An 11902-nucleotide genomic window follows, 5' to 3' on the forward strand; every position below is an offset into this window, starting at 1 on the left:
GGAGTGCATTATCGGTTCAGAGGCAAACATAGCTAACCTTAAAAATAAAAAGATAAAGAAATTTAAAATAAATAAACAAATAGGCACTTAGCTTTGAATTTGATCTGATATGGTTGGCGGTCGGAGGAAACCGCGGGGTTAACCCTGAAAAATGGCAAAGGCAAAGGCAAAAATAGATATGAGTGTATGCAGAGTTCAAAAGGCAAACCTTAAAATAAAAGGAAACAAAATAGACTTTAAAATAATAATTAAATTAAAGACTTAGCTTCGGATCTTGAAGGCGCGTAGTGGGAAGGCATTTGAAAAGTAACCCTGAAAAGGCATAGAAAAATAATATTTTTTTAGTGTAGGGCTAATTCTCGTAAACCCTGATTCGGGCGTAAATTGAATAAAGCAACACAATTGATTTAATTAATTATTGGTTTTACAACCTAATTATTTAAATCGAAGGAAGAAAATAAAATCAGGCAAAAAACATTTTTTATGATTTTTATGAATTAAAATAAAATAAATATAATATATTAAAGATACTAAAATAAATAAATGAAGTATATAAATAAATAAATATAAATAATCAAATATATTAAAGAAATAAATAAAATAAAATAAAATGTTATTATTATATAAAAAGAGTTTTTTAGAAAATAAATATAATTTTTATGAAAATAAAAACAAATAAAAAAAGTATATATATATAAACATAAAAAGAAAGGATTATGTAATTAAAAGAAAAAAAAAATTTAGAAATACTTAGCTGGAATCTGGTGCTGCTGAGCCTGGAACGACTATGGTGGGGGTGCCGTCACGGCCTTTAGATTGAGATCAAAGAAAGATCCAACCGATGATGAGAGAGGGCGCACCATGCATATGAACCAAGGGAAAGCACTGGATCCGTTAACAAATAATTCATGGAAAAAATCTTGCCTACACCTGGGTTCGAACCCAAGTCCTATGGATGACCAGCGAAACTTTCTACCAACTGCGCTACGTTGTTGACTTGTAAGATAACGCAAACAACATTAACATAAACAAAAAAACGGATATTAAAAATTAAAAAAACACATGCGCTTGGCCTTCTTCTTCCCCGCTGTTTTTCTTCAGAAGCTCAAGCTTTAGGCCACGCTTTTTGTATGTGGCTACAAACCTGCAATCTTTGAAAATCCACAATACATGCTATAAATCCAAGATAAATACATAGAACGAATCGGATTCGCCTCCTAATAATGGCTATGGTCCTAGTTTTGTCTAATTTTGTCCGGTTTGCAAAGCCCCAATTTAAAAGCTTTCAAACCTAACAATGGCAACCTGTGTTTCCTGCATTTAAACTTCACATAACCAATCCAGAAACATCATATGCATTGATATAAACACAACCATGTAATCAAAAACAGTTTATGCTTCGTGAATCACCGTAATCGAAAATTCGAAAAGACGAGTAAACCATAAACGTGAGGATGACGATACACGATACCTTAGACGCCTGCGATGCTTGTATCTGCTTCAGAGAGTGTCGAAAATTCCTTCTGAATCCTTAGAATGGCTTCAATTGTTCAAGAATTCGATCTCCCGTCTCCCCTTTTTTCACGATTTTTCACGTCTGGACCGAGTTCTTTTTGTGCCAATTTTTTTGCCTGCCATCCTCCTCCTTCTTTGTAAAATTCGTTTGCTATTTATAGTGTGAAATTAGGGTGAAAGCATTGAATTTTTGATTGATACAATTAGGAAAGATTGAATGGAAAATCAATAATTTATAACCGAAAAAGATTCGATCCTATGCAGCTTACAATATAATGGGGAAGATTTGAAAAAGATTGGTTTTGATTTTGGGATGATGATGATGGAGAGAGAGAGAGAGATCATACGGTTTGGTTGGAGTGTTTAGATTTTTATTATGTATTTTTAAATAATAATAACAATACTAATGAAATCTATCTAAAATAAGAGTAAGAATAAAAACTAAACTAAAAAAAAAACTCTTCTACCTAAAACGTGACATCATCTTTTTTTTTTGATTTTTTTTCTAATAATATAATAATAGTTAGTAATAATACTACTCCTAATCTAATAATAACATAAAAAACAAAATTAATAATAATGATTAAATAATTATAGTGTAAATCCAATCTAATAATAATAAGGTGTAAATGATAATAGTAAAGCTATTCTAAAAGTAAAATTATAAATTCACTAATATTACTGAACTCAGGACCTCATACTTACCTGCCTCATACTCAAATTCTTACCAGCTGGGTTGTGTTACTTATTCGAAATAAGCTAACTTTTTTTTTAATATATGAGGGCAAATTTTGGGGTATGACAGCTGCCCCTGTTCAATCTTCTTATACCTGAAGATGTAGACTGGCATGTGTGCCTGTCGGAATCTGAAGGTAGAAGAGGATTGAACACTAGAATACCCAGGAATTTGCCCTAGCTGACGTAGGGACTTTTATCGGAAATGGGCTTGAAGATGCCATCTAGGCAGAGTGTTAATGATGCCATCCAGCTTGATAGACCCGAGAATTAGAATACGTCGTAGTTAGACCGTATCTGAAGAATATACTTAGGATGTGTCGTACGTTAGACTGAATCCACTGAGAAGTATTTGTTGGAGATTGGTCGTGTCAGCACCGGTCGTAGTAACTGAATTAGATATTGGATTGTTTTTGAATTGTGTCTTGAATGAGTGTCAAAAGATGAGAGTTATAAGAATGTTTCAGAAGTCTGGGGGTCATGCTTCCAGAATGTGCATCTGATTGGAATTTTCAGAATATCCGGGGTTCGAGCTTCCGGAATGTATATCTGATAAGAATGTTTCAGAAGTCTGGGGGTCATGCTTCCAGAATGTGCATCTGATTGGAATTTTCAAAATGTCCGGGGTTCGAGCTTCCGGAATGTATATCTGATAAGAATGTTTCAGAAGTCTGGGGGTCATGCTTCCAGAATGTGCATCTGATTGGAATTTTCAGAATGTCTGGGGTTCGAGCTTCCGGAATGTATATCTGATAAGAATGTTTCAGAAGTCTGGGGGTCATGCTTCCAGAATGTGCATCTGATTGGAATTTTCATAATGTCCGGGGTTCGAGCTTCCGGAATGTATATCTGATTAAGATTAATTTGTTGATGATATTTGTCTGCTTGGGAACTTACCTGAAAGACAAAGTTAGCAGCATGCAATGCCATGATGCATGTATTTATGTGACGAGTCTCTCAAAATAAATGAGAAACTTGTATGTTATGTACGAATTTATTATGAGGTAATGTATGCAATGTATGAATATATGATGTATGACTGATGCTATTTGGAGTGTTTTGAGAAAATAAATCTATGTATCGTTGTGATTTTGATGTTTGATCTTGTCTTGGAGATGCTTAGCTAGGGATGTATGATTTCTGCTCGGGGATGATCAGTAACTTGATGTACCCTGATTGGGGAGAAAAGATATTAGTAAACCATGTTGGAGAAGAGCGAAGTGTTGGAGAACTGGTAGTGTTGAAGATGTAAACTCTGTTGGGGAGCCATGTCTTTGTCGGGACGAGAGTATTTGAAGATGATTACTCTGTGGGGGTGTGAAATTTGCCCCCAGTATTATAGTAACTACCATTCCTGGATTTGATTAGGACACGCCACTGAATATTTGATAAAGATGTCAAACTGGACTTGCATAGATTTGCCCCAGTTAGTAGGAACTTTGGAAAGATTCGCCTCGCGAGGACTTTATGAGATGTGCACTATGGGCGATATGCCCCCAGTAATCGTAGGCTCATGACAATGTCTCACGTTGATTAGGGAGTAGCTTTAGATATACTTGGATGCATGCCCCTGATTGTTCGAGCATCCATGAGAGGTTCTCGGAGTCTTGACTTGATTGCCCCAGATTGATTGGACAAAACATGTCATGCCCCTTGTATACGTAAGAGACATGGCTTCTTGGAGTAATCTGTGTTGGTCGGGATAACTTTGAATCATTAGCCATACCCTGTGCAAATTCATTCTGATGCTAACATTTGAAATTATGTAGCAAAATTTGTTTAATAATGAATTCATGAGATGCAATGCATACGTCTGTCTTGAGTTTTTTGAAAAACATTAAAATTGGAGATGTAAAATCATGATATTTATAAAAACACGATGTTTGTAAAAAACAGGATATCAACTTAACATTTGTAGTAAACCTTAAGGAGTCAGGATACCCTTGTTGTGACAATATGCTTTCGAACTAACCATGCTTCAATTAGGACTTTCAAGGGTTGTAACGTGGCTTGGTTCACGGTTTAAGAAACAAAGGATAAAGGCTCAAAATTTGATTGTACCCACCCCTCTTCGTGATGATCTTCGGTCCTAAGCTCAGTTAATTCCACTTATGCATTCAGGTTCCAAGAGACTTTTGGATTTGCACCTTTGATAATGATGATGGTTCACAAGCAAAGAGAACTTTTGAGATGGCAGTCACTTCTTCCTTTTGGTAGTCACAACATTGTGTTGTTCAGGAATTTATTGACATCTCTTTTTTTCATCTTTTGATATCCCTAACTTTTGCCTGAACTGTCTATTTTGAGCTTACAGTCAGCGGGATGCCTTGATTTTTGCCTAAGTATTCTTTTTTATTTTTGACTTAGCAGGCTTTTCTTTGTATATGTGTTTTTTTTCATCATTTTTGTTTTTAAAAGATATTGACTGCCTTGCTTAATGATTAATGAACCATCGTTGGCTTTTGATTGACATCTCCAACACTTCTTTGATGTGTGCGGATGAACTCTTGAGATTGAAACCTTTATTGAAAAGTGTACCGAACGATTCTCTTAAAATAGAACGCACAACCAAATTAACTGAGAACTACCCTGCCCCAGGTTATGATCAAGGGTTTTAATTTGTTCAAGAAAGAAACTTCTACTTCTTAGGCTCAAAAGGGGTTGACGAGGGATTAACATCCTTATATCTCCACTGTTCGGGAATTGAAACAATGTCTGTACATCGTCAACATAGTCCGCTCAAAACCATACTGTATGAGGTTGCGGTATTATTTTCGTCATCCTCCCTTTGAAGGCTTACGGCTTAGCAGGAGTTGAATATCACAAAACACATGTAAAGTAAAGACATAATTGAAAATGAGTGATAGCGAAATAATTTATTCAAGACAAAACACGTGCAATGCACTGATGATGATTATTAAAGCAAATAACGTCTATCATAAGTCAAATGTTTAAACAAACAGGAAAGAAATTGCAAATGAAAGTAAATCTAATGATCTAAAAGTCTATCTTTCTAGCCATCCACATCATTAGCAATCTTGTTGTGATTAGGCATGGGAGCAGTGATCACATTAGGAGTTGCAGGAGGGTCGAACTCAATTTCACCAGCGTCGATCATATCTTGGATCTTATTCTTCAACGGCCAACAATTCTCTGTGTCATGTCCAAGACTGTTAGAATGATATGCGCACCTTGCATTGGGCTTGTAACTAGGAGCAGAGGTGTTAGGATTCTTAGGAGAATCCCTCAGAGTGATCAAATTTGCCTTTAGCAGATGTTGTAAGGCTTGAGCTAGCGACATATTGATCTTTGTGAATTGACGTCTGGGTGTATCTTGTTTGTTTTGACGACCTTGTTGAGGCGCCAGTGTGGAGCTCAGAACTGCCCCAATAGATTGGTCATGATTTCTCCTTTTCTGCCCATACACAGCATTGGAATCTGACCTCCCATTGAAATGCTTCTTTGTAGTACTTGAGGATGTAGCCACTTGAATCTTACCACTTCGAATACCACTCTCGACACGTTCCCCAATCAGTATGAGTTCAGTGAATCCAAATGATGAACTTCCCAGCAAATGACTATAGAAAGGACCAGTCAGTGTACTCATAAACATATCGACCAATTCTCTGTCAGCTAAGGAGGGTTTGACTCTTCCAGCTAGATCTCTCAATTTTTGAGCATACTCCTTGAAACTTTCCTCGGATCCCATAGACATGCTTTGTAGTTGCATGCGAGTTGGCGCGAGGTCAGCGTTGTATTGGTATTGCTGATAAAAAGCAACAACCAAATCTTCCCAGGTACGGATGTTGGTACTTTCCAGTTGATAGTACCATTCGAGCTGAGTTCCAGATAAGCTCTCTTGGAAAAAGTGGATCCAGAGCTTCTTATCAGCAGTATGAGGTTGAATCTTCCTTACATAAGACCTCAAGTGTAGTTTAGGACAGGAGACTCCATCATACTTAGCAAAGGCGGGAGTTTTGAATTTTGGAGGAATAACGACCCCAGGAACGAGTCCAAGCTCTTCAAAATCCAGCCCAGGTACCTTCTGAATTTCCACGGCTTTCATACGTTCTTCAAGCAGCTTGTATTTGTCGTCTGGATGTTCATCCTCATGGTAATGGTCCTCTTCTTCTTCAGAGGGCTTGGCAGAATCATGGTTACTTTTTACATCAGTCTTGACACTAGCATCATCATCTTGCTCGTCCGCGTCACTGTCTTCAGAGGCTTCGGCATCCCTGAGTTGCAAGATCGGTCTAAGCTTTTTCACCTGAGTCTTCTTACCCTTCTTCTTCTTCTTTTTAGTCAGCATGGTTTTCAGCTCTTCTTGCCCCTTGGACAAATTCAGAATCAAGGCTTGGAACTCAGTGTTTTAAGCTTGGAGATTCTTGACAGATTGTTCGAGATCCATTTTCTTGCTGAAATAAACAGCGAGGTCGGATGAGAGATCTATTGTAAGAAACCTGTCATGCGATGTTATGAATGCAAATGCAATATTTTCAAGGATCTTTAGGAATTTAGCTTGCGACGTTTAGACATTGAATCAAACACAGCTATGTCTGAAGAATTTGGACTGTCGTCTTGGAACGTCCTTCCTTTAGAATCATGCTCACCATATCGAGTGGGTCATCGCCTCTGATTCGGGGATACTTTAGAATTTGAAGGTACATGGCTAGAGGAAAATAAATCCTCTTGCCCCTAGGTAGACACTGAGTCTCTGGATTGGAAGGTATGTGGCCAGAGGAAAATAAATCCTCCTGCCCCTTGATTAGGAATTCGGTCCTTGATAAGAGCACCTGAAATTGTGCGCCCTAAATTCCCAAGATCCTTGAAAGGGTTAGTTAATCATGTTATGCTTATGATTTCATGATGTCATGATGTTATGCGAATGCAATTCATTAGGCATAGTGTGAAATAGTAAGGACAAACAAGTCCTTTCAACAAAACCTGCGAGGAAACGAAGGTTAGTAGCAAACACAAACAAGTCACGCAAGTCACACAAGTCACACAAGTCACACAATTTTTGGCTTAAGGCTTGTATGGAGTCTGATCAGGTGTCCTTCCCAAGGGTATTTCTATGGATAAGGAGATTTCAGCAACGGGTTCTACCGAGTTACCCAGAATTGTCAGCCCCTCTAAAGCACCCTCGAACATGATACATACACATGCAATGATACTTTGAGAAAAGGCCTATCTGAGTTGTAGTATCGGGTAGCGACTATGCTCTTAACATACATCAAGAGTAGTCCCCCCACTACGTTCCTAAAAGTCAGGATGGGTTAAAGGTTACTAAAGGTCCTTAAGCTCCGACTCACCCACGGACATCCGCACGAACCTCCCTCATACAAGAGAAGCATGCAAACACCCATAGAGGCCTAACTTAAGCGTGAACTCTCATATTGACCAATCCTCCACATACATGAAGGAGGTCGCCATGACTATGCCACTTCCTATCTTAGATGTACTTGAATCCGGGTGTAGGATTCGTCCTTCAGTTATTTCCCAAAACAGCCCTGAAAAGTAAAGCAAGCAAAGCAAACTATAGAATACAATTAAGTGATCCTAAACTTTTAAGGTAACCCCTCTTTTATAAGAAAATTCCCCAGCAGAGTCGCCAGTTCTGTAATACGGTGAACTGACTTTTATCGATCGAAAATGTCGCGGTTAAGCATGAGTCGCCACCGACTTTTATTTTATCCAAACAAATTCAGAAAGGCTAAAAGAAACAGAAAAAAACCTTTTAAAGAAATCTAAGTTCGGGGGTAATTTATGCAAAGGGAAGGTGTAAGGCACCCTTTGCATCCATGGTTTTCCATGGGCTCTTAATTGCTTTGCTTGCTCGTTTTCAGAAAATGTAGATGAAAGAGGAAAAAATGGACTTTAGCTCGTAAATGAGCGTAGCCAGTTTTTTGAAGAATTTTGAGAAAGAATATAGAAAATAGAGCATGGCAAGGCAATTAGGGGCAACTACCTTAAACTCAGATGATAGGTCTCTTTTTAGCCTTTCAGAATGAAAGGGTCTATCCTTGCCATAAGAGGGCAGGAAGCCTTTCGTTTGGAGGTAGAAGGGTCATCGAATTATCATCCGCTCAAAGACTGACCCATGCCATAGAGAGACAGGTAGTCTAAGGGGAAGGATCAGAATAGCCTTTCGTAGGCAACCAGAAGATACCTCAGCCTTTTCCGTAGGCAACTTCCGAGGGTCGAGGTCATGTTAGTGTATCGAAGGCAGCATCATTAGGGACCATGACCTTTAATCGAGGCAACATGGCTGAGGTATCCTCGTATTCGAGGGACTGACTATTCTGCAAAAAAATACAAGGCAACAAGGCAACAGGCAACAAGGCAACAGAGAGGTTACCCAAGAGTGTGCGTGTGTGCACCAATCACGTGATTATATTCAAGTATATTATCTTGTAAAATTAGTGATTCTATGTTCGATTCGAGGTTACACTCCCTAGATTACTAACCACGCAGTTTAACAGAAATAATTAACAAATATGGGGGAGGGAAATTGTAACCAGCGGATCCCTTAATAGGGTTTGACATAAGTAATAATAAACAAAGAAAAATATCAAGGTTAGGGTTTTAGGGTTACCAAACTCGTAGCTTCGGCAGTTGGCAAACCCTGAAAAGGTGGAAAAGAAAGAATAAACAGAAGGGGGAGTGCATTATCGGTTCAGAGGCAAACATAGCTAACCTTAAAAATAAAAAGATAAAGAAATTTAAAATAAATAAACAAATAGGCACTTAGCTTTGAATTTGATCTGATATGGTTGGCGGTCGGAGGAAACCGCGGGGTTAACCCTGAAAAATGGCAAAGGCAAAGGCAAAAATAGATATGAGTGTATGCAGAGTTCAAAAGGCAAACCTTAAAATAAAAGGAAACAAAATAGACTTTAAAATAATAATTAAATTAAAGACTTAGCTTCGGATCTTGAAGGCGCGTAGTCGGAAGGCATTTGAAAAGTAACCCTGAAAAGGCATAGAAAAATAACATTTTTTTAGTGTAGGGCTAATTCTCGTAAACCCTGATTCGGGCGTAAATTGAATAAAGCAACACAATTGATTTAATTAATTATTGGTTTTACAACCTAATTATTTAAATCGAAGGAAGAAAATAAAATCAGGCAAAAAACATTTTTTATGATTTTTATGAATTAAAATAAAATAAATATAATATATTAAAGATACTAAAATAAATAAATGAAGTATATAAATAAATAAATATAAATAATCAAATATATTAAAGAAATAAATAAAATAAAATAAAATGTTATTATTATATAAAAAGAGTTTTTTAGAAAATAAATATAATTTTTATGAAAATAAAAACAAATAAAAAAAAGTATATATATAAACATAAAAAGAAAGGATTTTGTAATTAAAAGAAAAAATAAAAAAAAAAATTTAGAAATACTTAGCTGGAATCTGGTGCTGCTGAGCCTGGAACGACTATGGTGGGGGTGCCGTCACGGCCTTTAGATTGAGATCAAAGAAAGATCCAACCGATGATGAGAGAGGGCGCACCATGCATATGAACCAAGGGAAAGCACTGGATCCGTTAACAAATAATTCATGGAAAAAATCTTGTCTACACCTGGGTTCGAACCCAAGTCCTATGGATGACCAGCGAAACTTTCTACCAACTGCGCTACGTTGTTGACTTGTAAGATAACGCAAACAACATTAACATAAACAAAAAAAAAACGGATATTAAAAATAAAAAAAACACATGCGCTTGGCCTTCTTCTTCCCAGCTGTTTTTCTTCAGAAGCTTAAGCTTTAGGCCACGCTTTTTGTATGTGGCTACAAACCTGCAATCTTTGAAAATCCACAATACATGCTATAAATCCAAGATAAATACATAGAACGAATCGGATTCGCCTCCTAATAATGGCTATGGTCCTAGTTTTGTCTAATTTTGTCCGGTTTGCAAAGCCCCAATTTAAAAGCTTTCAAACCTAACAATGGCAACCTGTGTTTCCTGCATTTAAACTTCACATAACCAATCCAGAAACATCATATGCATTGATATAAACACAACCATGTAATCAAAAACAGTTTATGCTTCGTGAATCACCGTAATCAAAAATTCGAAAAGACGAGTAAACCGTAAACGTGAGGATGACGATACACGATACCTTAGACGCCTGTGATGCTTGTATCTGCTTCAGAGAGTGTCGAAAATTCCTTCTGAATCCTTAGAATGGCTTCAATTGTTCAAGAATTCGATCTCCCGTCTCCCCTTTTTTCACGATTTTTCACGTCTGGACCGAGTTCTTTTTGTGCCAATTTTTTTGCCTGCCATCCTCCTCCTTCTTTGTAAAATTCGTTTGCTATTTATAGTGTGAAATTAGGGTGAAAGCATTGAATTTTTGATTGATACAATTAGGAAAGATTGAATGGAAAATGAATAATTTATAACCGAAAAAGATTCGATCCTATGCAGCTTACAATATGATGGGGAAGATTTGAAAAAGATTGGTTTTGATTTTGAGATGATGATGATGGAGAGAGAGAGATCATACGGTTTGGTTGGAGTGTTTAGATTTTTATTATGTATTTTTAAATAATAATAACAATACTAATGAAATCTATCTAAAATAAGAGTAAGAATAAAAACTAAACTAAAAAAAAACTCTTCTACCTAAAACGTGACATCATCTTTTTTTTTTGATTTTTTTTCTAATAATATAATAATAGTTAGTAATAATACTACTCCTAATCTAATAATAACATAAAAAACAAAATTAATAATAATGATTAAATAATTATAGTGTAAATCCAATCTAATAATAATAAGGTGTAAATGATAATAGTAAAGCTATTCTAAAAGCAAAATTATAAATTCACTAATATTACTGAACTCAGGACCTCATACTTACCTGCCTCATACTCAAATTCTTACCAGCTGGGTTGTGTTACTTATTCGAAATAAGCTAACTTTTTTTTAAAATATATGAGGGCAAATTTTGGGGTATGACAGCTGCCCCTGTTCAATCTTCTTATACCTGAAGATGTAGACTGGCATGTGTGCCTGTCGGAATCTGAAGGTAGAAGAGGATTGAACACTAGAATACCCAGGAATTTGCCCTAGCTGACGTAGGGACTTTTATCGGAAATGGGCTTGAAGATGCCATCTAGGCAGAGTGTTAATGATGCCATCCAGCTTGATAGACCCGAGAATTAGAATACGTCGTAGTTAGACCGTATCTGAAGAATATACTTAGGATGAGTCGTACGTTAGACTGAATCCACTGAGAAGTATTTGTTGGAGATTGGTCGTGTCAGCACCGGTCGTAGTAACTGAATTAGATCTTGGATTGTTTCTGAATTGTGTCTTGAATGAGTGTCAAAAGATGAGAGTTATAAGAATGTTTCAGAAGTCTGGGGGTCATGCTTCCAGAATGTGCATCTGATTGGAATTTTCAGAATATCCGGGGTTCGAGCTTCCGGAATGTATATCTGATAAGAATGTTTCAGAAGTCTGGGGGTCATGCTTCCAGAATGTGCATCTGATTGGAATTTTCAAAATGTCCGGGGTTCGAGCTTCCGGAATGTATATCTGATAAGAATGTTTCAGAAGTCTGGGGGTCATGCTTCCAGAATGTGCATCTGATTGGAATTTTCAGAATGTCCGGGGTTCGAGCTT

At 37.0% G+C, this 11902-nt stretch overlaps 1 protein-coding gene across 1 annotated transcript; it reads right to left on the minus strand.

Moving 5' to 3' along the window:
* Nucleotides 1-5136: 5136 nt before the first annotated feature.
* Nucleotides 5137-10799, minus strand: LOC131649312 (uncharacterized). Its single transcript, XM_058919078.1, has 2 exons — nucleotides 10392-10799; nucleotides 5137-6665 (listed from the first exon to the last, which is right to left on the minus strand). Exon 2 carries the CDS (start codon nucleotides 6557-6559, stop codon nucleotides 5264-5266), a length of 1296 nt encoding a protein of 431 aa, XP_058775061.1. The 5' UTR covers nucleotides 6560-6665; nucleotides 10392-10799; the 3' UTR covers nucleotides 5137-5263.
* Between the last annotated feature and the right edge of the window lie 1103 nt (nucleotides 10800-11902).

Source organism: Vicia villosa, linkage group LG2 (assembly GCF_029867415.1).
Source record: "Vicia villosa cultivar HV-30 ecotype Madison, WI linkage group LG2, Vvil1.0, whole genome shotgun sequence".
Taxonomy (NCBI): Eukaryota; Viridiplantae; Streptophyta; class Magnoliopsida; order Fabales; family Fabaceae; genus Vicia; species Vicia villosa.